Here is a 25,536-nt window from a genome sequence, read left to right as displayed (position 1 = left end):
CTACCAAAGACAACCACATGGTTCTGTAGTCGTCAGGAGTCGACACAACTTTATGCAAACTTGCTGTGCTGGTGCAACTTTGCTTGTTACTCAAGTACTTTGTTAATAATGATGTCGGCCAGTATGTGAAACTCAGCATATAAACTCACCTAGTACGAGTTTTCGCTCAATAAGTGGAAGAAACTGCTTGGCCTCAGGGTTTTCTGGTTCATATATAAGAACTGGAAAGTGACAAAAGTAACAGAGGACATTATACATGCCCATATGGCGACACAAAACTAAACATTTCTCATGTAAGTGCTCTGTCATTTGTATCAGGATAGCAAACAATACCAGAACTGAAAGCTATGTAAAAATACATATAGCAAAATACTATGTAAAAGGCGATGCTAAAAGCCGTATTTTTGATTAGGGTTTTAGTAATTGTGAAACTAGTTGTATTCTAATAAAATAATAACAATAACAGCAACAACTTTATTTGTTAGCCACCCCATGACAAATTGTTCTCTGGGAGGTGCACAACAGAGGATTAAAAACAACAACACCACATCAAATCACAACACACACAAAAAGGTGAAAAGAAAATACAAAATACCATACAAAGCAGCTTAAAAACTCATTTTAGAGTTAGTTAAAAGTCAGATCAAATCTGAAAACCCAAATTTAAAAGGCCTGGGAAAACAAGGTCTTTACCAGGGACCTTTACACACAGCAGGTTTTATGGCGGGTTTACGGGGAGGCTTTACAGCAAATTCGAAGTTGTCCCCCCAAACCAACACAAATAGTGGATTATTTTTTTACCCTGGATATAAATCGGGTTACACTCTAATGCAGTGGAAAACCCAAATTGTATGTGAACTGCTCCCCGATAACTCGCAGAGTGCGAAATGCAGCAACAATGATGGAGAACTTGCTGTTGGAGATCCAGCTCCAGCTGGCATCGACCTTTTGCACCGATATGGGCATTGGGAGTAGAACTAGATAGTTAGGTTTTCCTTCTCTTTCCTGTTTTATCTCTGCCTCTATGACTCCTCTATGGATAGAATGTATTCAGGAACTTCCTGGGAGTGACTTCCTTCTTTTTCTTCCCAGAATGCTTCTAGCTCTCTCTCTCTCTGAGCACCATGCTTAGGAACATTGGAAGCTGCCATATACTGAGTCAGACCATTGGTCTATCTAACTCAGTATTGTCTTCACAGACTGGCACCGACTTCTCCAAGGTTGCAGGCAGGAATCTCTCTCAGCCCCATCTTGGAGATGCTGCCAGGGAGGGAACTTGGGACCTTCTGCTCTTCCCAGAGCGGCTCCATACCCTGAGGGGAATATCTTAAAATGCTCACACTTCTAGTCTCCCGTTCATATGCAACCAGGGTGGACCCTGCTTAGCTAAGGGTACTTATGCTTGCTACCACCAGACCAGCTCTCCTCTCCTATAGGTCTCTATAGGTCTCTCTCTGACCAACATGTAGCCAGGAGTAAGATATAGGTCTTTTCCTATCATCATGTACTTCTAAATAAAGTAGAGGAGTTTAACCGTACATGAATCTCTATGCTTATAATTTACAAGCTGTTAACTTCTGCTGTAATGGGAGTGAGTTAGCTCTTGAAAAGCTCTGCTATATAAGTAATTACCCCCAATCTTGCTACTGCGCTAATCCAGTGCAACTATTTCATAGTTCCTGTGGTGCTTCTACAGTCTCCTCTGCGCCACACCACAGTTTTCCCTAGTGTGCTGCACTTCCCAAAGGAGGACGTCCCAGACAATGGAAAGAGGGGAGTCTGTACTTCAAAAAGGGATATGTGTCTGGCCAGTTTCCTCTATTTCCTCTTACAGCGGACAAGATAATAGGGTACAGGAAATACATTGTACAATTTCCTTCCCACAATTTGAGACTGGAGGAGGCATGTGTGCAGAGAACTCGTATCTAAAGGCGCATTTGTCCATGATCTAAAGTGGGGATCTCTTGTGCATTTGGAGCGTTTTGTGGGGATGTGCACATTTGATCAGAGCAAACAGAAGCACAATGTTTTAGACACTACAGTGATTTCCATGCATGTTCCTTAAATAGCTGCAACAACCAAACTCTGCACTCTGTAACTGGAGTGGTAGCTTCCTTGGATTGTGCTAAAATAGTCACAAACCCCAACTCTTTAAACTTCTATAAGTAGCACTTGCAGCGAGGTCCTCCTATTATGGACTGGGACCATGGTGTAGGGGTTAACTTTTCCTCCTTTGTTGTTTTTCCAGTTATAAACCCACTTATCATTGTGCTGTTATTTGCCCTGATCAAATGTGCACATATGCTTTTTTTTAACAGAACAAATAAAAGCTTCAAAGTGGGGATGCGGGGAGATCTTCATGGGGAAAACTGTGTGGGGAAAGGGCTGAGAGAGAGTCGCGAGAGTTAGTGGTGTGTCCGAACCGGTCCGGCGGCCATTCTATAGAATGGCCGAACTGCCGGACCGGTTCTGCCCTGGTTGGTCCGGGTCCGGGTGGGGGGGTATTGCTTTAAGGGCGGGAGGGCTTGTTTACCCCTCCCGCGCCTCTTTGCCCCCACCAGTGGCCGTAATCTACTGTAAAATTGGGGCGCTGGAAACCAGCCGCCCCAGCCGCCGCCGCTTCCGCCGCGCCCCCCCCCGCGAGCAGATTAGAGAAAAAAAGGCTACTGCCTACAAGGAAAGGCTACTGCCGCCCTGCCGCCCCCCCCCACCCGCCACCCGCCACCCCCCCACAAGTGCTCACCAAGTTAGAAGAACTTAGAGAGGAGCTCGCGAACAGAGCTCCTCTCTTATCGAAGCCTCCGGCCCAACCGGGGCCTTGGGCGCGTGCGCACGCGCGCTAGAGCTCTTTATCCTATAGAGCTTTTGCCGGAGGCCCGGTCTACCCGCCGGGAAGAAGCCGGGTTGACCGGGCCTCCGGCGATCAGAGGCCCGGTCTACTCGGATTCTTCCCGGCGGGTAGACCGGGCCTCCGGCAAAAGCTCTATAGGATAAAGAGCTCTAGAGTGCATGCGCCCAAGGCCCCGGTTGGGCCGGAGGCTTCGATAAGAGAGGAGCTCTGTTCGCGAGCTCCTCTCTAAGTTCTTCTAACTTGATGAGCACTCGTGGGGGGGTGGCGGGTGGGGGGGCGGCAGGGCGGCAGTAGCCTTTCCTTGTAGGCAGTAGCCTTTTTTTCTCTAATCTGCTCGCGGGGGGGGGGGGGGGCGCGGCGGAAGCGGCGGCGGCTGGGGCGGCTGGTTTCCAGCGCCCCAATTTTACAGTAGATTACAGCCACTGGCGGGGGCAAAGAGGCGCGGGAGGGGTAAACAAGCCCTCCCCGCCCTAAAAGATAGGCTCCCCTTTGGTGCTGGTCCGGACTGCTCCGGACCATGCACATCACTAGCGAGAGTTCACAAGCAGCTGCCAGATAGTGATGGGTATGGGTGGGAGGGAATAAAATGGCGGTGGCAGTTGAGCCAGGGGCCCAGCAGGGGAAAAAAGACAGCAGTGAACGGCAGTGGCCGGCGAGCAGAGAAAATGGCTAGTATACATAAATTCACGTACAGGTGGCCCTTGTTATCCACGATCCCGGCACGTGTGGTTTCGCATATCCGTGGTTGAGCAATATAGACCTGACCTCTTTATCCGCAATTTTTAAAAATAGGCAAAATTAACCTATCCACAGTTCCTGGGTGGCTGGAAATGAAATCTGATGTCATTAACGGCCACCATTTTGCAGCACAGAGCCATTTTGTGGCTTACCTAACCCCCATTTCCCATTGACTCAAGGTTTAGTTATCTGCAGTTTCATTATCCATGGCTGTAGGCCAGAACGGAACTCTCACAAATAATGAGGGCCACCTGTACTAAGTGAATTATTGTTTATTTCACAACTAGGAGAACTCAGATATGGTAGAAACAATGCAAGTCAGACACACTGTACACAGTACTCACTCATCTGACAAAGTTTCTTTGCAAGACTGTAGTTCCGCTCCATTATTGCTTTCAAAAACTATAAAAAAAGGTAGATGTATGTAGAATAATTCATGGAATTTTGTTTCCATTCTATGCATTCAGAACCAGTTGTTGCACACTTTGAAGGAAAATAACTCCTTACCTGCTGTAATGAAGTAAAGCCCTCTAAATGAAAGTTATTTTAAATGTATGAGATTTCAGAACTTTCTCTTCACATCCAACAAGACCTTGCAAATGTCTAGCTTTAGTGGAATCTTTATCACACCTGATAGCTACACCAGCCAGTTGCCCTGCCTCAACTTCTCCATTCAACACATGTCAAGGGGTTGACTATTCATTAAACCAGCCATCCAGAGTCTAGCTGGAATAGCTTATTTGTGGCAGCTTCTCCTACTGAAGACTAATAATGCAGCACCATTTGTCACATAGGTCCCTCACATCTGTTTTCATGGCATGACAGTGATGTCTGGCAGTCACTGGCTAGTATAAAAACTTTCCACCTACCACAGAGGATTCACATTAATAAGGGCAGTACTGGGAAAGAAGAATCTCTTCAACTGTTTCTACAATAAGTACTGTCTAGACTGGCACTTGAGACTGGAGGAAGTTATCCTGTCTGTTGTCAAGGTTGAAGAAATGCTACTGGTCGGTCAGTAGCAAGAGTTCTGGGTTGGGGAGTCAGATTATGTAGGGAGACTCCCAGCATCTTATCCTATCCCTATACAAAGATATTAAAAGAGAAATATACTAAACAATCTGGCTGAGAAGAGTTTAAGCCCAAATGACCAAAAAAATAAAGTGATGATACTAAATTACTCTAGAAGATGTACATATGAAGTTTTTTCCAAAAACATATCCCCTGAAGCTCTCCTTAAGTCCTTATCCCCCTTTTAAGGTGCCCTTCACTCCCCCACCCATTATTTCTTGTACACAGCTCAGTATCTACTGAAATCATTGGGCGGGATCCAAACTAAGTTAGTCATGAATGAAATCTGGATCCTGCACATTGAGACAAGAATGGATTGAAAACAATCTTATGCATGATTCTTCTTTCTCCCCCCCTTTTTTGTTATAATATTAATTTTATTTTGAGTGTTTGGAATTTTTTCTTTTTTGGTTTGGTCTAGCACGTACTAACATTGTATTAGCATCTCTCTATCTTGGTTCTATTTCTTCTAAGTTATTAATTGATTGGTGTGATAATACCTGCCTAATCACTTATACAATATTTTAGTCTTTTAGTGTCATATCACTCTTCTTAATCTGTATTTAAGTATTAAATGTGCTAATATTTTTCAGTGTTCTCATTTTTTCATTAATATAGTCCTAAACTGTTTTAATACTGTCTTAATATGTGTTATTCTGACTTCTTCTGTTTTTGTAGCATAACTTTGTTAAGTGATTTTTTAAAAAAACCCACCTGAAATTAAAGCATATATCTCAAGCTTTAAATCAATATAGGAACTCTTTGAATTTCAGCGCAATTCAAGATTATTCTATAAATAATAAGGCAGGAATAATTACACTATCTGTGTTTGAACCAAACTGGTATCTTAAAATTAATCTGCTATACATAAATTGCAATATTAGAATCATCCATGTTTAACTTCTTACAGCAATTATTAAATGTGCATATATTGGTATTTTTGGATATAATGGCTCACATTCTGACTAATTCACACTCAAGTATTTTCCACTCACATGGGGGAGGAGGGATTATTTTTAGCAATCTCCCCCTTCCTTTACTGCCCCCTGGGATGCCCCCCCCCAAGATATATTTTCAGGGGGTAGCGAGTGCAGCAAAGGAAGAGGTAGGTGGGGGAAATTGCCCTTCTCCCCTTGTGTGAGCAAAAGTACTTCCACAAGCACAAGGCATTAAGTCAGGATGTAAACCACTGAGTCAAATACCTTAATTATTCCAATTAGAACCTTAATATATTGATGGAAAAACAAAGAGGAATCAGTATGAATATGCAGTACAATCTAAGGCGAAATTATATAACGAACCAGCAGGACAAGATGTATACATAAACAAGGAGACTTCTGCTTGATTTTTGTTCCTGGGAGTGGGGAAGTCATAGTTAAGGTTGTGTTTTCTACATAGATTTTTATATGCATAAAAATATACCAAACTTTAAACACTTTCCTTTTTCTAACCAACTAGAGTTATTTAAACTCACTCCATGGAAAATGATAGTGCTCAGTTTTTATTTCATAACCTCTGAAAACAAAATCTCAGCATTTTGGTCACATCTTCAATTACACTGAAATTCAAAGTATTATAATATATTGATTTAAATCTTGAGATTCACCCACTAAGCCAGCTTTTGATCCATTATTCTAGCCTCATTAAAAAAAATAAATCGATTTGTATATATGAGAGAATGAAAAAAAAGGAGGACACCATGAAAAAGGAGAAGGAAAAGTGCCTGGGATGCAATTTAGGGAGACTCTTCATATGCATTTCTTCATGTGCCTTTTGGTAAAATGAATGCATTTGCTGCAGTTTGAACTTAATTCTGTATTTCCTGAACTAAAACAGAACAAAAACGTTATGAAAGGGAACAAGAGAATTTTAAAATGAAATGATAAGCAAATATTACATATGCTTTGGTTAGAACTCAAATATAGCTAAAAACTTATACATTACAGTTGCCATAAACTGTTATAGCCACCATCTCAGAGGCATCTTGTGAAAATGTGTAGTGCTGCATCACTGGTACTTCGAATGGGACACATCAACAGTTGCAGCACCACAAATTTGCACTGCTGCAGCCATGCTACTTTCGGACCACAGACAGGCAGACTAGCACACATGATGGAACACAGTATCAAATGGTTGTTTCTTTTATGCACTCACATTGCAGGAAATTTCCCATTCTACATGTCTTAATCAAACTACATCTATCCTGCCATGTTTGGATGCATACAGTATTAATTTCATTCCAAAGGCTGTTTTCCACTAAATAGCTATGAAGATTTTGATCAGATTTTGAGAAGTTTTTGCCATATTGAGAGGTACTCAGACAATTTCTTCTCCTGTATGAAAGGCCAGATGTGTTGGAATACCTACTAGTTAAAAGGGGGAAAGTGGCTGTACCTCTCCCATTAATTCTAGCGGTGCACTTCTCTTTTTAACTTCATTGTTACTTTGTTCATTGTCGTCATCGTCATCATCAGCAGAACTATCTGATGGTTTCTCCTCAGCATTGTCTTTCTTAATACTCTCCTCTTGTGTATCAGTACTGGCCCCACTGTTGGCAGTCTTTTCAACATTCTTAATTTTTTTCTCTTCTTCATCTATATAAAATGAATTAAGGCATACATACACAAAAAAGACAAGAGGCAAGTACAGTGAGCAAATGGAGTTTTGATATATTTGGAATATCTTACAAACTCTTTATTAATACATGAATACAGGAGGCCCTTATTCACAGGGGCTCCTGCCTATTTCCGCAGATGAAACCACGAGTAGACTTTAACCATATGGGGTTTGGGGGTTAGGTTCCTGAGCACACTGAAGTGTGCTGAAAATCGCAAGAAAAAGCAGAAGGAGCAAAAAACAACAACACAGTACCTTGCTCTCCAGCTTTTCAGTTCTTCAGCAATGCCCCCCCAAATTCCAAATCCTCTAATTTTTATTCTTTTTTGAGGGTTTGGGGTTTGTTTGTTTTTTGCTTGCAGAAAAGAGATATAAATGGCTCAGCACTATGAAATGGCAGCAGGAAATGACATCAGAAGTCATTTCTGGCCACTCAAGGACCGCAGATAGGCTAAAATAATCCTATTTTTACCTCATGAAACTGGGTCCCTATGACCCAACCGCTGATACATCAAACCGTGGATGCTGGGACCCATGGCCGGACTGGGGGCACTGAGAGGGCAACGGATAACAAGGACCACCTGTACTATCAAATGTAAATGAAACCACATTGAAGTTTGCTGAAATGTCTGCCATTTAGTTGTTTCCAGCCATAAATCATATTCGAATTTGGATAAGATGAATGGTATAAAGCATCTATGCAAAAAAACCAGAAAACTATTAAAATGCTGGGGTATGATCCCATCAAATATATGCACTTCTAGATTTCATTGGCTTATTTTATCACATTTATATCTTGCCCTCCCTCAAAAGAGCAGCATATCCTATTTTACCTACATAACCATTCTATCAACCTAAGCTTCAAAATGGGATTAGATGAATTCATGGAGGACAAGTTGGATGACACACATAGTAACAGGTGAAACCATGAACAGGTGAAGGAGGAGAGCTGGTCTTGTGGTAGCAAACATGACTTGTCCCCTTAGCTAAGCAGGGTCCACCCTGGTTGCAGATGAATGGGAGACTTGATGAGTGAGTGCTATAAGATATTCCCTTTCTTTCTTCATAATAATAATAATAATAATTATTATTATTATTATTATTATTATTATTAACATTTATAAGCTGCCCCATCCAGAGGTTCTGGGTGGTGTACAACAACTTTTAAAAAGACATAAAAATACATAATTCAGTGCTAAAAACAATTAAAAAACAATTAAAACAATTTAAAACCAATTAAAATACTTTAAAAACAACAACAACACTTTACAAGCTGTGAAAGGCCAGGCCAAACAAGTAAGTTTTTAGGGCTCTCTTAAAGGCCGACAGCGAGCCTAAACTGTGGATATCTGCCAGGAGTGCATTCCACAGATCAGGAGCAGCTACAGAAAAGGCCTGGTTCCGAGTCGCCACCAGATGTACTGCTGGTAACTGGAGACAGACCTCTCCAGATAACCTCAACGAGTGATGGGGATCATACCGAAGGCGCTCTCTAAGGTAGCCCGGATCCAAGCTGTTCAGAGCTTTAAAGGTAATAACCAGCACTTTGTATTTTGCTCAAAAACATATCGGCAGCTAGTGCAGCTGTTTTAAGACAGGCATAATATGGTCTCTCCGGGTTACCCTAGAGACCAATCTGGCTGCCACATTTTGAACTAACTGAAGTTTCTGAACTACAGACAAAGACAGCCCCACGTAGAGCACATTGCAGTAGTTGAGCCCGGAGGTCACCAGCTGATGCACCACTGTTTTGAGATCGTTCTCTTCAAGGAATGGACGCAGCTGTTGAATCAGCTGAAGCTGATAGAAAGCGCTCCTGGCCATAGCCTCCACCTGAGATACCATGGTGAGGCCTGGATCCAAGAGCACTCCCAAGCTGCGTACCTGTTCCTTCTGGGGGAGTGTAACCCCATCCAGCACAGCAAGATCTAACTCATCCCTTACATTCCGATCCCCCACAATGAGCACCTCTATCCTGCTTGGATTCAGCTTCAATTTGTTATCCCTCACCCAGCCCATTACTGCCTGTAGGCAGGCATTTAGGGAGTGAATGCCATTTCCTGATTATGATGATGATGAGAAATAGATTTGGGTGTCATCAGCATACTGATAACACCCTGCACCAAATCTCCTGATGACCTCACCCAGCGGTTTCATGTAAATATTAAAAAGCATTGGTGACAGACTGGAGAAGAATGAAGAATTCTTATGATTCTAAACCCTTTAGCATACTAAGAGACACAAAACAAGGTTGTCCCCTTTCCCCTTTATACTCTCTATTGAGCCTTTGGCTCAAGCCATCAGACATAACTCGATAATTATTTTATTTTTTAAATTTTATCTCCCGTTCTTCCTCCAAGGAACCCAGAGCAGTGTACTACATACTTATGTTTCTCCTCACAACATAAGGAGAAACTTGTGTTTCTCCTCACAACATTCTTCTCCCTGTGAAGCAGGTGAGGCTGAGAGAGAAGTGACTGGCCCAGAGTCACCCAGCTAGTATCATGGCTGAATTAAGGGCATTATTATAAAAGATGTAGAGCATAAAATTAATCTATATGCAGATGATATTGCATTAATTTTGACAGACCCTTTGAGGGCTATCTTTGCCATACAAGAAGAGTTGGGAAGATCTGAACAAATTGCTGGTTTGAAAATAAATTTGATTAAGTCAGAGCTTTTGTGTTCTGGAATGGGTTCTAAATCTCAAGATTGTTTGACAAAATCCTTAGGGGTTTCTAAAATTTCTAAAGTTATTTGATATTTAGGGGTATTTATATCAATGGATTTATCACAGCTCGAAAGATTGAATTATTCTCCAGTTATCAGTCAAATAAAAAGGAAAATTAGTAATTGGGGAGGTGTTAGGCTGTCTTCGATGGGTCAGATAGCTGCCAAAAAGATGCATTTACTTCCAAGATTATTATTTCTATTTCAGGTGCTGCCAATTAAACTTTCGAAATCTACTATAGGTAGATGGCAAAAGATTTTAAACCTTTTTTTTTTGCTGGGAAAAGATCTAGATTTCATAACAATGCATTATATAGGAAAGTACAACCGGTTGGTATTAGAGTTCCAAATTTAATGGCCTACTATGAAGCCTCACATCTTAGGGATATTTTGCAGTTAACAGTAGACCCAGAAGTTAAATACAGGGTGAAGATGGAGGTTCCTGAAAAACATCTCGGTAATATTAACAACTTAGTATTGATATCTGAATTTATTAAGAGTTCTAAATATGTTATAAATGAGTTTTTAAGAACCACTTTTAAGATCTGGGGGGAAACCAGCATAAAACTTTTGCCTCCCCCCACCGCCCCATATTACCCCTTGTTATCCATTTGTAGTCATCCTAAATTTCCAGCTTTAGACTCACCCTCTCGATTACTTGGTGTCTTTGGAGGTGTTGCAAATAGATTAAAGGAGGCATCGCACCATCCCTCAGTGACAAGTTAATGATATTAACTAAACCATCCCAAACAATCTCCCTGCTAGACAGAAGCAGCCAAGTTGGGCAAGGATCCAGAGAACAAGTGGTAGGCCGCACCGCCCCAAGCAGCTTGTCCAAGTCATCAGGCATCACAGATAGAAACTGATCCAATCTAATATTGCAAGAGGGATTGCTGGACACCACCTTAGTAGACTCTGCAGAAACAGTGGAGTCCAAGTTGGCCCAAATACAGGAGATTTTGATTGCAAAGAACCCATTAAAAGCATCACAGCAGAACAAAGTCCCTGGGGATTGGTTTGAATTGGAAGGAGCCTGAATCAAACTCCTCACAACCCGGAACAGCTCTGCTGGATGCGAACCCGCAGAAGCAATGCGCGCAGACCAGGATTGGTTTTTTTTGCCATACGCACCGCCTCCACATAAACCTTCAAATGGGCTCTGTGCTGTGTCCTGTCACATTCAAGCCGAGTTCTCCTCCACTTGCACTCCAGTCACCTACCTTGCTGCTTCAGACCCCGTAACTCCTCTGTATAACAAGGGGCCACTTTTAAAACTGATTGGAAGGGACGCTTAGGAGCGATTGTATCTACTGCCCTGGTGAGTTCCCTATTCCAGGTTCTCAACAAGGCATCGACAGAATCACTGGCAGGACCAACATCAAAACCCTCCAAGGCTTTTTGGAATCCTACTGGATCCAACAGCTGTCTCGGGCAGACCATCTTAATAGGTCCTCCACCCCTGCACGGCTGGGTTGTGGCTGTGAAACCAATCTTAACCAGGTAGTGGTCCGTCCATGACCATGGGGAAACCATAGGATCCCACACCCACAGAACACCCCCACGATCTGAACAAAAGACGAAATCAAGTGTGTGGCCAGCAACATGAGTTGGTCCTGAAACTAGTTGGGATAAGCCCATAGTTGTCATGGCTGCTTTGAACTCCTGAGATGCACCAGACAAGTCAGCCTCACAATGGATATTGAAGTCATCCAGAACCAAAAGTCTAGGTGACTCCAACACCAACTCCGAGACCAGCTCAGTTAGGGAGTCAGTTAGGCAGCGGAGTGGACAGTACACCAATAGAATCCCCAATCTATCCCTAGTTGCCAGCCTCAGAAAGACACACTCAATGTAAGTCAACTGTTGCACAGGTGCCCTGGTAAGGGGAATGGCATCCTTATGGACCACAGCCACTCCACCCCTGCTACCCACATCCCCTAGCCTGTTCCACAACAGAGTAACCTGGTGGAAGAAGCTGGACCCAAACTGGGCCACTAGCATCCCCCATCCAGGTCTCAGTTATATAAGATAGGTTGGCTCCCACATGCATGATCAAATAATGGATTTCGGTCTTATTCTGAACTGACCTGGCATTGCAAAGGAGCAAAGGCAAGGTTATGTGGGAAGTTGGAACTGCTTCCCGAGGCCAGAGAGCTGACAGGGCAGCCAGAAGTGGAAACAGTTACTAAATTACTGGTTTCCCTTCCCCTGTAACGGCCAGCTGCTCTACCAACGCCAATTCTTCTGTTCCCCACCATAACAGTAATAGCTGCCCTAGAGCCACTGGACACACACCTGACATCATTCTGCCCAAGAGAACCCAAACACATAACAGAAGGCCTGGCACAACCCAATAAAAGGAAGGACTAACAACATTCAATCCAGACCTCTAACCCCACCTTATAACTAATTATAACTCGGGGATGGAGCTGCTCTGGGAAGAGCAGAAAGTCCCAAGTTCCCTCCCTGGCATCTCCAAGATAGGGCTGAGACAGATTCCTGCCTGCAACCTTGGAAAAGCTGCTGCCAGTCTGTGTAGACAATAGTGAGCTAGACACAGTATACTGACTCAGTATATGACAGCTTCTTATGAAACCTTCAGGTTCAGAGGTATGCCACTGGATACCAGTTGTTTAGAGGTAAACAGTGAGGAAGGTCTATTACCTTCATGTACTGCTGTGGGTTTCCCAGAGGCATCTTGGTTGCTGTTGAAAATAAGTGCTCTCTTTTGCTTGGCTTTACTGTGGAGCCCTTTCTTTTAGTACAACTGCACTGGAGTGCAGAAGGAAAAACAGGTTGCTTATCTGTAACAGATGATCCTTGAGTGATCTTAGGTATTCACACCACTGGGATATGTGCCTGCGCAGGAGACCAATCGGGAAGATTCTAAAAGCTGCATGCAGCACTCCCGACTCCGCCCAGGGCACATATGCGTCTGTTGATATAGGCGGTTGGAATGCCACTTTCCTTGGTTCCTGGATGACTGCCGGATGTCAGTGACCATCACAAACGGAACTGGAGAGGTAAGTGAGAGAACAAGTACAGTGAGGGAAATAAGTATTTGATCCCCTGCTGATTTTGTCCGTTTGCCCTCTGACACAGAAATGACCAGGCTATAATTGGAATGGTAGGTTTATTGTAGCTGTGAGAGACAGAATAACAACAAACAAACCCTCAAAAGCCCAGTGCCCAAAAGTCAGCGATGGATTTGCATTGTAGTCAGGGAAATAAGTATGCGATACCTTCACAAAAGATGTCTTAGTACTTGGTGGCAAAACCCTTGTTGGCAATCACAGAGGTCAGACGTTTCTTGTAGTTGGCCACCAGGTTTGCACACAACTCAGGAGGGATGTTGTCCCACTCCTCTTTGCAGATCCTCTCCAAGTCAGAAAGGTTTCGAGGCTGATGTTTGGCAACCCAAACTTTCAGCTCCCTCCACAGATTTTCTATGGGATTAAGGTCTGGAGACTGGCTGGGCCACTCCAGGACCTTCATGTGCTTCTTCTTGAGCCACTCTTTTGTTGCCTTGGCTGTGTGTCTTGGGTCACTGTCATGCTGGAATACCCATCCACGACCCATTCTCAATGCCCTGGCTGAGGGAAGGAGGTGCTCACCCAAGATCTGACAGTACATGGTCCCGTCCATCGTCCCTTTGATGCGGTGAAGGTGTCCTGTCCCCTTAGCAGAAAAACACCCCCAAAGCATAATGTGTCCACCTCCATGTTTGACGGTGGGGATGGTGTTCTTGGGCTCATAGGCAGCATTCCTCCTCCTCCACACACGGCGAGTTGAGTTGATGCCAAAGAGCTCGATTTTGGTCTCATCTGACCACAACACTTTCGCCCAGTTCTCCTCTGGATCATTCAGATGTGCACTGGCAAACTGCAGACGGGCCTGTACATGTGCTGCCTTGAGCAGGGGGACCTTGCGGGCACTGCAAGATTTCAGTCCTTCACGGCGTAGTGTGTTACCAATTGTTTTCTTGGTGACTATGGTTCCAGCTGCCCTGAGAACATTGACAAGTTCCCCCCGTGTAGTTCTGGGCTGCTTTGTCACCGTTCTCATGATCATTGCAACTCCACGAGGTGAGATCTTGCATGGAGCCCCAGACCGAGGGAGATTGACAGTTGTTTTGTGTTTCTTCCATTTGCGAGTTATCATGCCAACTGTAGTCACCTTCTCACCAAGCTGCTTGGCGATAGTCTTGTAGCCCAGTCCAGCCTTGTGCAGGTCTACAACCTTGTCCCTGACATCCTTCGACAGCTCTTTGATCTTGGGCATGGTGGTGAGTTTGGAAGCTGAGTGATTGCTTGCTTCTATGGACAGGTGTCTTTTATACAGGTACTGTAACAAGATGGGATTAGGAGCACTCCCTTACAGAGGGTGTTCCTCATCTCAGCTCGTTACCTGCATATAGTGAAAAGACACCTGGGAGTCTGAAATCTTGCTGGTTGATAGGGGATCGAATACTTATTTCCCTCACTACAATGCAAATCCATCGCTGACTTTTGGGCACTGGGCTTTTGAGGGTTTGTTTGTTGTTATTCTGTCTCTCACAGCTACAATAAACCTACCATTCCAATTATAGCCTGGTCATTTCTGTGTCAGAGGGCAAACGGACAAAATCAGCAGGGGATCAAATACTTATTTCCCTCACTGTATGTAGAAACATAAGACGTTGCCCAGAGCATGATCTCCAAGAAATCGGGGAGATAGGTGTGAATATCTAGAATCATTCAAGGATCATCGGTTACAGATAAGCAACCTGTTTATCCTTGACGTGATCCCAGTGTATTCACACTACTGGGAGACTAACAAGCTGTTAGAGGTTGTTGATTTTTACCCACAATAGGTAAAACAGCAGAGCACTAAGGAATGAGCAAACACTCCAGTTACAGAGTAGGTAGCAGAGGATGGTTTGGATATTGCAGCTATTTAGAGAAAACACATGGAGATCCTTGTGTGACTAAACACTAAACATTTATTGGTTAAATACACTTAGACAGGAAATACCTACCGTATTTTATGGACTATAAGACTCACTTTTTTCCTCAAAAAATATCCGCCAAAATTCAGGAGCATCTTATATGTTTTAACAGTTTAATATGTTAAAACTCTGAAAAACTGGATTAAAATTAAGGTGCGTCTTATAGTCCGTAGCATCTTATAGTCCGTAAAATATGGTATATCCAATCTAAAGGACTACGTAGTGGATAGGTAAGGAGAGCGAGAGAGATGTTTCCATCTGCTCTCTAGGAGGAAAGGAAGGATTGTGACTCAGCACAGGAAGTGCTGCAGAGTCAGTTCAGGGGTCATAGAGTAGGGACAGATAGGGAGACCCTTACTCACTGTCTCTACTCCCAATGCCCCTAGTGGTCATTAGGACAGTTGGTGCAAAAGGTTGATGTACTGGAAGTTCATCTCCAACACCCCTTCTCATCGCCTGTCGCACCTGGTCACGACTCCCATCTTCTCACGAAGCATCTGGAATCTGTTTCTGGATAATAGCTTAGTTAATCCATCTGCCAGCATCTCTTCTGTGGGGCAGTACCTCAGCTGGACCACCTCTTTTTCTTGCAAGTCCCGAACATAGTGGTACTTTTGAGCCCCTGGTGGCGCAGTGGTAAAACTGCCGCCCTGTAACCAGAAGGTTGCAAGTTCGATCCTGACCAAGGGCTCAAGGTTGACTCAGCCTTTCATCCTTCCGAGGTCGGTAAAATGAGTACCCAGAATGTTGGGGGGCAATATGCTAAATCATTGTAAACCGCTTAGAGAGCTTCCAGCTATAGAGCGGTATATAAATCTAAGTGCTATTGCTACTTTATAGGAATATGCTTAGTTCGAGATTTCATCTTCTCCATTTGGGAGATCTGGCTACAACTTTGGTTGTCCTCAAACATCACTGTGGGTTTTGGTTCCTCGATGCCAAAGTCCGATAGTAGTTGGTGTATCCATACTGCTTCCCTGCATGCTTCACTTGCTGAAACGTACTCCGCTTCTGTGGATGATTGCGCAACAAGTGACTGCTTGCGGCTACTCCAAGTTATGGCTCCAATTCCATACAGGAACAGGTGTCCACTTGTGGACTTGCGGTCCGTTCTCTCTTCGCCCCAGTCTGCATCCACATATCCCACAAGTTTGGGATTGCTGTTTGCTGGGATCTCCAATACATGATGTGCAGTACCTTTCAGGTACCTTCCCAGTATTTTGACCGCTATCCAGTCCTTGTTCATTGGCACACTCACTTTTCTGCTCAGGATTCCCACTGCTGAGGCAATGTCTGGCCTTGTCACTGTGGCTATGTACAAGAGTTTTCCAATTGCCTTTCTGTACTGGTTGTTGGCTGGTAAAGGCTGGCTGTCCTCATCTTGTTTCCAGAAATCAGCATCCATTGGCGTGCTGACTTCATTGGCATCTATCAGTCCCAGGCATTCTAGAAGATCTTTTATCTTCTGTTTTTGGTTGAGAAGGAATGTTCCATTCTCTTCTCTTTCTATTTGGATGCCAAGGTAATATGAGGTGCTTCCGAGTTCCTTCACCTCTATTTCCTTGTTCAGGTGTTGTACAATTTCATGACTGTCTTGCATTTCCTCATGTGCAAGAATCAAATCATCAACGTAAGTCAGAATGTAAGTCCATCTATTGTCTCTGAGTCCAGAATATAGGCAGGGGTCAGCTTTTCCTTGCGTGAACCCCTCCTTAAGTAATAATTGATTCAGTTTCTCATTCCATGCTCTGGCTGCCTGCTTTAAGCCATAGATGCTCTTTTGCAGTTTGCACACTAGCCCCTTCTTCCCAGGTTCCTCAAAGCCTGGTGGTTGTTGCACGTAGATGTCTTCCTCGATTTCCCCATGTAGGAAGGCAGTCTTTATATCCAAGTGTTCAACTTTCATCCCTTTGGCTGCTGCCACGCTGAGCAATGTTCTAACTGACGTGTGTTTCACAACTGGTGCAAAAGTCTCATCATAGTCCTGACCATAGACTTGGGAGTATCCTTTGGCTACTAGTCTGGCTTTGTAGCGCTGTACATCCCCTTCTGCATCCTGCTTGACTTTGAAGACCCATTTGCATCCCACAGTCTTTCTTCCAGCGGGTAGTTCCACAAGTCTCCAAGTCTCATTTTTGTGCAAGGAGTCAATTTCTTCCATTGCTGCTTTTCTCCACTTCTCAGCTTCATCAGCTGGCAACCTTTCTATATCTTGCCACGTAGTGGGTTCTTGCATCTCTCCTCCTTTAGCCATGAGTGAGAGTCTGTTAGGAGGAACCCCTTTGTTATTCCTCTGAGTGCCTCAGTTCTGGTTCTGGTTGTGCAGCCCCTTCTGAATCTGGCACTGATTCCTCAGGATCGCTGCTTGACTCTAGATACATTTGGATCCAATCATATGGCTCTTTATTCATCTGGATTTCTGGGGAAATCTTTGATGCTTCACCTTTATTTGGTCTTTGTCTTTCATCGAAATACACTGCATTGCAGACTTTGACCTTTCCACTTTTTGGATCAAGGATTCTGTATCCTCTAGATTCATAGCCAACAAAAATTCCCAGTTCACATCTGCAATTGAGTTTGGTCCTCTTTGCTTTGGGAATATATGCATAGGCCATTGAACCAAACACTTTGATGTGTCTTAGGGAAGGTTTTCTGTCGTGCCAAAGTTCAAATGGTGTCTTATTTGTTGCCTTGGTTGGCAATCTGTTTTGCAAGTAGTTAGCAGTCATCACTGCTTCACCCCAGAACCTGTCTGCTAGATTGGCATCATGAAGTAGACATTTGGTCATTTCCACTAGAGATCTGTTCTTTCTCTCAGCTACTCCATTAAGCTGTCCAGTAAATGGAGGAGTAGTCTGGTGAGAGATACCATTTGATTTCATACATTCTTTCATCTGGTTTGACATATATTCCCCTCCATTGTCTGACCTCAAACACTGGGGCTTCCTTCCAAATTTGTTGTTCACCAGTGCAATATATTCTTTAAATTTCTCAAACACCTGGCTTTTCTCTCTTAGAACATACACATAGCAAAATCGGGAGTAATCATCAATGAAAGTCAGGATATACTTATTTCCACCTGAACTGAACGGTAATGGCCCACAAACATCTGAGTGCACCAGTTCCAAAATGCTCCTGGACTGTACACTTCCCCTTGCCAGAAAGGTTGGCTTGACTCCCTTGTTAAGAATGCAACACTGACATTTGCTGGCCATTTCTGGACATGCCCTTATATTTAATCCCTCGGTTAGTTTCCTCATTTGGGAGTCAGTTTTAAAGTCTAGGCTCCGGTGGCCCAATTTTCTGTGCCATAGGCCTCTGATTCACCCAAGGAGGAACACAAGAATTATCATATCTTGATTGCTGATATGGCCAAAGCCTTAGGCTTTAGCCTTAAACAAGTTACTGAAAATATTGAAGACCCTGTTTATGAGTTCTTGCAAACTGCAAAAACATTCCAACCTACTGCATTACCTATGCTACCGGTACTGCTATAGGCCTCAAAACAGGCTTGGAAAAAGCCGCCGTCTACAGCCCCCACTTCCAGGCGGCTTGAAATATATATATAAGTTCCAAGAAGAAGGTTGTGAATACCTTTTTAAACACCTACAACCTAATTCATTGGTGGTTAACTATTCATCATCTTCCTGCTTGGGTAAACAACATGCAACCCCAATTGACAAGGAGGGTCATAAGACTCCCTTGGAAGGTATTTGTATTCAGCTAGCACACTGGCAATGCATATTGCCAACTACACTGTGTGTATGTCATGATACCAACAATCTTTATTGGAGGAGCTTGCTGAAAATAAGCTGTAAGACATGCAGGCAAAAATTAAGGAGCTACAGATCGGATTGGCTGATATTACTGGACAACAGATTAGTATGGCTTGCGATCTGATGGACTGTGAGTCGAAGAACATGGCGGGTTTGATAGCCTTGCGACGTTACACCTGGCTTCACTCCTCCACATTGCAATATGAGACTAGGGAGAAAATTGAGGACCTCCCCTTTTGAGAGTGAAGGTCTCTTCAGCTCTGAAACTAATAATACATTAGAAAAATTGAAGAAATCTAAATTGACTGCAAAGTCATTTGCAGTTCCAACTACTCAATCCGGCTATCAGTCTAGGCCAGGGATTCTCAAACTTGGGTCCTCAGGTGTTATTGGACTTCAGATCCCATAATCCCCAGCCTCAGTGGCCTTTGGTTGGGGATTATGGGAGTTGAAGTCCAATAACACCTGAGGACCCAAGTTTGAGAATCACTGGTCTAGGCCAAATCCTCCCTATGTACCTAATGCTCCCTATGAGAAGTACCAGTCTCAATTTAAGCCCACTGATAAGAGAGACTTTAAAAAATCCTCAAGACCTCTGGGTAAACCCTACCAACATAGGGGGAAATCAACTGCCCAATGCCCCAAACAGGGTGAGAACTTGAAACAGAATCTTTGATACCTTGGACATTCCTGCCCAAGTACCCATGATCTCCCGACATCTGGACAACTGGAGACTCATAACTATGGACAAATGGGTGCTTTCCATAGTCCAATTGGGCTACGCCATACAATTTCATACTTGCCCTTAGTTCATGGGCATAAGATCTGCAACACCTACCCCCGCTTTACAGGTGGAAGTAATATCCCTTTTGGAAAGGGATGTGATAGAGCCCGATCCCCCAACCATCCAAGGGAGTGGGTTCTATTCCAGATATTTCCAAGTGCCAAAGAAGGATGGAGGCATTCATCCTATCCTGGATCTCCGCATACACAACGAATTTGTACAAACACCTAAATTTCGCATGATCACCATTGCATCCATGATTCAACTTCTGGTGGGAGACAGAGAGTTCGTTACCATCAATTTGAAGGATGCTTATTTCTTTGATGTGGTCTCTGTCTTTTACAAAAATGGGCTATGCACCTGTGCAGAGACCTCATCAGAACCTAACAAACTCAATTCTCCTGCTTTGGGCGGGAACCCCGCCCCCAGCCGCTATATGTGGCTGTGCCACTCCTCATCCCCTCAGTCTTTCATTGTCCACGCTTCAGTTAACATCGTGGAATCTGCAGCTTGGAAACGAGTAGGATTATTATCTATCCCCATGTTGTTTTCTTCCTGCGTTCCTTCTTATTTCTTCCTTTGTTTCTTATTTTTCATGTAGTAGCATTTTTATTCTTGGCGTTTTGTTTTTTATGGGTTTCCCCTCTCTTTGGAGCTCCAATCCCAGCTGGGATGGAGTGTGGTGGCCAGCCAGCCTACGAAGTTTATGCTGGGCACGACGAACTTCAAGAAATGTGTTTGTTGCGGATCTAAGATCCTTTCCCCCGATACTCATAACAAATGTCTTTTGCACCTGGGGGAATCCCACATTGTCGAGACCTGTCTTCATTGCCAGAGGTTTACGAAGCAGGCCCAAAAGAATAGGGCTTCTTGCCTGCACACAGACCTGTGGGAATTGGCTCTCCGTTCTTCGGAAGCCTTATTGTTGAAGTGATCTGTTAAGATGGCTTCTTCGGCACATGCAGAGCGTTCTTAATCCTCTCCCATAGAAGTAGAAAAAATGGTCTCGATACTGGTTTCAGCGTCTCCCGTCGTCGATTCCTCGATGGTTTCGAGCGCTTTGGTGCATTCTGAGGACTTGCCTCAGCATCCTCTGCCCGTGGTGCCGGATCCTTCTCCGACTCCTTCAATGTCGAAGCCAAAGAAAAAGAAGGAGCCGAAGTTGCCTCATGATTTGCCGGCAGGTCAACACCTCCCTCCTATCCCAAAGAAAAGAAGACTGTGTCGGTTCCTACGTCGGAGGCCCTGTTAGCAAAGAAGCCTAAGTTGGATTCGGGAATGGATCATGCATCCCTGGATTGCCCAGCAAGGGCTTTCGCCGCACCGGTACCGAAGTTGTCAGTTTCTATTTGGCCTAGCTCGCTGCAGGCCAGCGACTCCTTTGCCTTGGTGCCTGATCGTGCCCGCATGGACAGAGAACTGTCAATGGCAACTGACTAACCTGGATACGCATCATCCGGGGAGGAGGCATATTCGCTGGACAAGCCCACAGAAGACGCGTCGTGGCTGCCTCGGCATCATTCTCCCCCTCAGTGGTGCTAGGAGTGTCTCCCTCCTAGGAATTGGAGTTCCGGTTGGGACTTGGATGACCACTCCTCGGACAATAGACAGGATCAAGACTGGGACCGTCAAGAGTCCGTGCATACAGATCAGTAACGTATGCCGGAACGCCACTCCCCCTTGCATGAGGTTGGGCCATCCTCTTATGGTGCTTGGCGCCGGGATTCAGGAGCTTATGGACGTTACCAAGTAGACTATTGTTTGGACTATGCTAGGCCCCGATACTGCTCTTGATACCTGGAAGGTCCCACGTATGGGAGACCAGGAACTGTTCGAGATTGGCGCCCCCTCGGAAGGAAGGCCTCGTTCTCGATCCCCGCAATGCCCCTCTCGAGATCAGCCTGTGCAACACAATTCGCCCTCTGTGACTCTGGGTCAGCAACAAGCGTCGCTGCCTGCTCAGGTGCTACTGTCGGAGTCTCCAGTCTAAGTACCGGACATTGTGGAAAGCAAGCTGGACTCCCCAACGGTTTTGACGGCTTTGGCACAAGATTCTCTAGCGCTTCCCGAATCGGACTGTGAGAGCGATCCTAGCTTCCTAGGATCGGAGGCTGTTTCCCCGAGATCCTCCCCTCTGGACATACAATTGGACTCTAAGCCTGTTTCTCCGTCGAGGATTATAAGCAGTACTCTGCGTATGTGGCCCACATGGCATCTGCACTGGGCGTGAGCCTCGGTATGCAGCAGAAAGGGGATTGGATCCCTTATTTAGCCTTATTGACGTGGAGGCCAAGGTACCAGCCACTTTACCCCTTAACTTGGCTTTGCTGGGGGTCATTGGAAAAAGCCAGCGACTCTTTCTCTTCCCCAATTGGTGTTTGGAGAATTTTTATAGAGAGCAACTGCAGGATGATACGGCCTTTCTGAAGAACCATCTCACCACTAATTCTGTTGTCATAGAAGCGTCTCTGCAAAAGACCAGGGGTCACAGCCAGTCGGCACCGAATGACAAGGAGGGCAGGAAACTGAACTCCTTTGGGAGGAGGCTTTACTTGGCCTCAGCTCTCCAATTAAGGGTGGCAAACTATCAGGCCTACAATGCCTGTTATAACTACCTTTTTTGGGGGGGGGGGGAATGGCCCCCTTTTCGGATCTCCTGCCGCAGGACAAGCATGATCCAGCCAAAGCGTTCTTCCACGAGGCTGAACAGGTGGTGAGACAGGAGCTCTTCTCAGCCAGACGCTCGGTGGAGTGTGTGGCCAAAGTGATAGCCACGTCCGTGGCTCTCAGGCGGCATGCCTGGCTGCGTTCGTCTGGACTGACCTATGAGGCCTGGGCTAGGGTTGAGGATCTTTCCTTTGAGGGCTCTAGCCTCTTTGTGGAACAGAGAGATGACATGCTCCAAAAGGTCCAGAAGCTGAGGAGTACGGCGGGATCCATGTCTTATTCTTCTTTGACCTCCAAACCACAGAAGCCTTCCAGGTGGTCCTCTTATCAACCTCAGAAGGCCCCTTCTCAACAGCAATCTGTGTCCAAACGTTCCTTTCGGGGCAAGAAGTTTCAGTCCAGATACAAGTCGGGCCTCCAGCCTAGTAAGTCGGCCTTTCATAAACAGCACCCGAACACCTTCCAAAAGAAAAAAATGACTCAGGGCGCTTTCGGATTCACCTGGCCCCATTTTTCAGCAAGATGGGACAAGGTGACCACAGACCAGTGGGTCCTCATGATCATACATTTGGGCTATGCCCTCGAGTTCTGCGGGACAGAACCCGTGTCCGGGGTCGTGACTACTCCGTGTACTCCAGAGTTGGACCAGAGGTCTCCGCTCTCCTGTCAAAAGATTTGATAGAAAGTGTCGCCAATCTGGAGAGTCCCGGTTTCTATTCCCGGTACTTTGCCGTGCCAAAACCGCAGGTTGGCATCCTATACTGGACCTCAGGGCCCTGAACAGGCACCTGATGTACAGGCGTCTCCAGATACTGTCAGTACCAACCATACTGGCCATCCTAGAAAACGATATGTGGATGGTCTCCCTAGACTCGAAGGATGTGTATTTTCACATCTCAATACGCCCTCAGCATCGATGCTTCCTGCGCTTCCCGTTTGGGGGGGGGGGTCCCCTATCAATTCAAAGCCTTGCCATTTGGTCTCACGACTGCGCTGAGGGTTTTTACAAGACGCCTGACCCTGGTGGTGGCTTACCTGCAGGAACTAGGGTTGCAGGTCTTGCCATATTTGGACGATTGGCTCATCCTGGCGAACACCAGACAAGTGGTCCTGGACGCCCTTGAGACGGTCATGGGTACCCTGCAGGATCTGGGATTCCAGATCAATTTCAAGAAATCTCAGCTGGAACTGACCCGCAGGATACAATTCATAGGGCTGATCTTCAATACGGCCTTGGAGAAGGGCTTCCTCCCAGACGCCCGCATACATATTCTCAGGAGGCTGGCCGCCGTTTTTCTAGCCAGGGCCCCACAGACTATGCGCTCAGTGCAGCACTTGTTGGAGCATATGGCAGCCACCACTTACGTGTTTCCTCAAGCGCGCCTTCGGATGCGCATCATTCAAAGGTGGTTCTTAGATATATTCAATCCCCTTCAGAATTTGGCCCATTTGGAGCGCACGCCACCTCAGTGGGTGTGGGCAACTGTGGCATGGTGGGGGGAGATTTGTCATCTGAACATCGGCGCCCCTTTCCAGGCTCCCCGGTCACGATGGGTGATTACAACCGATGCGTCAGAGCTCGGTTAGGAGGTGCACTTAGATGGGTTTCGCCTGAGTGGACATTGGTCCTCCAGGAAAAGGACCCGCCACATCAACTATTTGGAGTTGTTGGTCATATTCAATGCACTCAAAAGGTTCTTGCCCATGATTGTGGGTTGCTCGGTGACAATCCAAAACGGACAATATGATGGCGAAAGACTACGTAAATCGACAAGGCAGCACGTCTTCGAGGAGCTTTCTGTTCCTGTCGCTGGACCTTTGGCAGTGGTGCATGAAACATGTGGTGTCGCTTCATGCAATTTACATCCAGGGTTCCCTGATTGTCCAGGCGGACATGTAGAACCAAATGACAATGGTCTCCCATGCATGGACCTTGGACCACGGTGTGCTCAGGGACCTATTTGTGAAATGAGGTGTCCCAACTCTGGACCTATTTGCTTCCCGGGACAATGCTCAATGTGCCCTCTATTGCTCTGGAGTGGGGGAGGAAAGGGCTCTCTAGGCGATGCCTTCGTCTTATCCTGGATGGGCCCTCTACTGTACATGTTTCCTCTGTTTCCCCTCATTCCGAGGGTGCTGCGCAAACTGAGAGTGGATTGGGACAGGGCCATCCTGATAACCCCCTGGTGGCCTTGGCTTCCATCCTTGAGATGGCTGACAGTGGCTTGGATGCACCTCCCTGCCCTACCAGACCTGCTGTTGCAGGAAGGGGGAGAATTGGTCCACCCGGATGTTCGACCCCTGCACCTGACAACCTGGAAGTTCCTGCTGACTTCCTGCTGAGACTCAGGGACATTTTGCTTGCAGCCAGAAAGCAGTCCACAAGAAAATCCTATGACCATAAGTGGACTCGCTTCTGCTCCTTTGCTTCTCTGCATGGGTTTAATGCGTTTAACCCCTCTGTGCAGGATATTTGTACCTTATCTGCTCTCCCTTAAGGAGTCTGGTCTAAAACTTTCATCCCTTAAGGTCCATTTGGCTGCCATTGTGGTACATTCCCCGACAAACTGGGTTTCTTGGTTTAAGGAGCCATTAGTTAAAAGCTTCCTGAAAAGTTTGTCCCATGTCTTTCTGGATGACCCTGTTATGTCTCTGGCCTGGGACCTGTCTGTGGTTTTGGCCAGTTTGCTACGGCCTCCCTTTGAGCCGTTTGCTTCAATTGACCCCCGTCTCCTGACCTGGAAGGTTGCCTTTCTGGTGGCCATCACCTCCGCTAGGAGGGTGAGTGAATTGCAGGCCCTGAGTGTTGATCTGCCATACCTTCAGTTTCACAAGGACAAGATTGTGCTCAGGCCAGATGTCCAATTCCTTCCTAAAGTGGTCTCTGTTTCACCGTTCTTTGCCACTCACTTGACCTGTGTTTTTTCAGAATCCTTCCTCGGATGTGGATCACAGGTTACATCGTTTGGACGTTAGGAGGGCATTATCCTTCTGTGTCCAGAGATCCACTGAGTGGAGGAAAACTCCTTCCCTGTTTGTTCTCTATGATGGGCCATGTAAAGGTCTCCAAGTTTCTGCCCAATCTATGTCTAGATGAATAGTTTCCACAATTGAACTTTGCTATCAGTTGGCTCATAAGCAGTTGCCTACAACCGTTAAGGTGCACTCAGTTAGGTCTGTGGCAGCCTACTGCCTTTGATTGTGCGGTCCCCTTGGACACTATCTGCCAGGTAGCTACCTGGGCTTCACTCCACCCATTTATCTGTCAGTATGCTATTGATGCCAGAGCACGGAATGATGCTGTATTTGTCAGGAG

General features: G+C 45.5%; 1 protein-coding gene across 6 annotated transcripts in view; it reads right to left on the bottom strand.

Annotated features, from left to right (window-relative positions):
- ERICH2 (glutamate rich 2) overlaps window positions 1–25,536 on the bottom strand; it is a 72,111-nt gene that overhangs the window by 7,168 nt on the left and 39,407 nt on the right. For 5 of the 6 annotated variants that reach the window (XM_053278056.1, XM_053278015.1, XM_053278025.1 and 2 more), the window contains 3 exons: window positions 7,055–7,254; window positions 3,934–3,991; window positions 150–221 (listed from right to left, as the gene is read on the bottom strand). In XM_053278056.1, the coding sequence (XP_053134031.1) occupies window positions 150–221; window positions 3,934–3,991; window positions 7,055–7,254 (330 nt within the window). The remainder of the gene's footprint in view (window positions 1–149; window positions 222–3,933; window positions 3,992–7,054; window positions 7,255–25,536) is intronic. The other variant, XM_053278049.1, reaches the window with a different exon arrangement.

This window comes from Hemicordylus capensis, chromosome 1, assembly GCF_027244095.1.
Source record: "Hemicordylus capensis ecotype Gifberg chromosome 1, rHemCap1.1.pri, whole genome shotgun sequence".
NCBI classification, from domain to species: domain Eukaryota; kingdom Metazoa; phylum Chordata; class Lepidosauria; order Squamata; family Cordylidae; genus Hemicordylus; species Hemicordylus capensis.
This window is presented reverse-complemented; position numbering and strand designations above follow the sequence as displayed.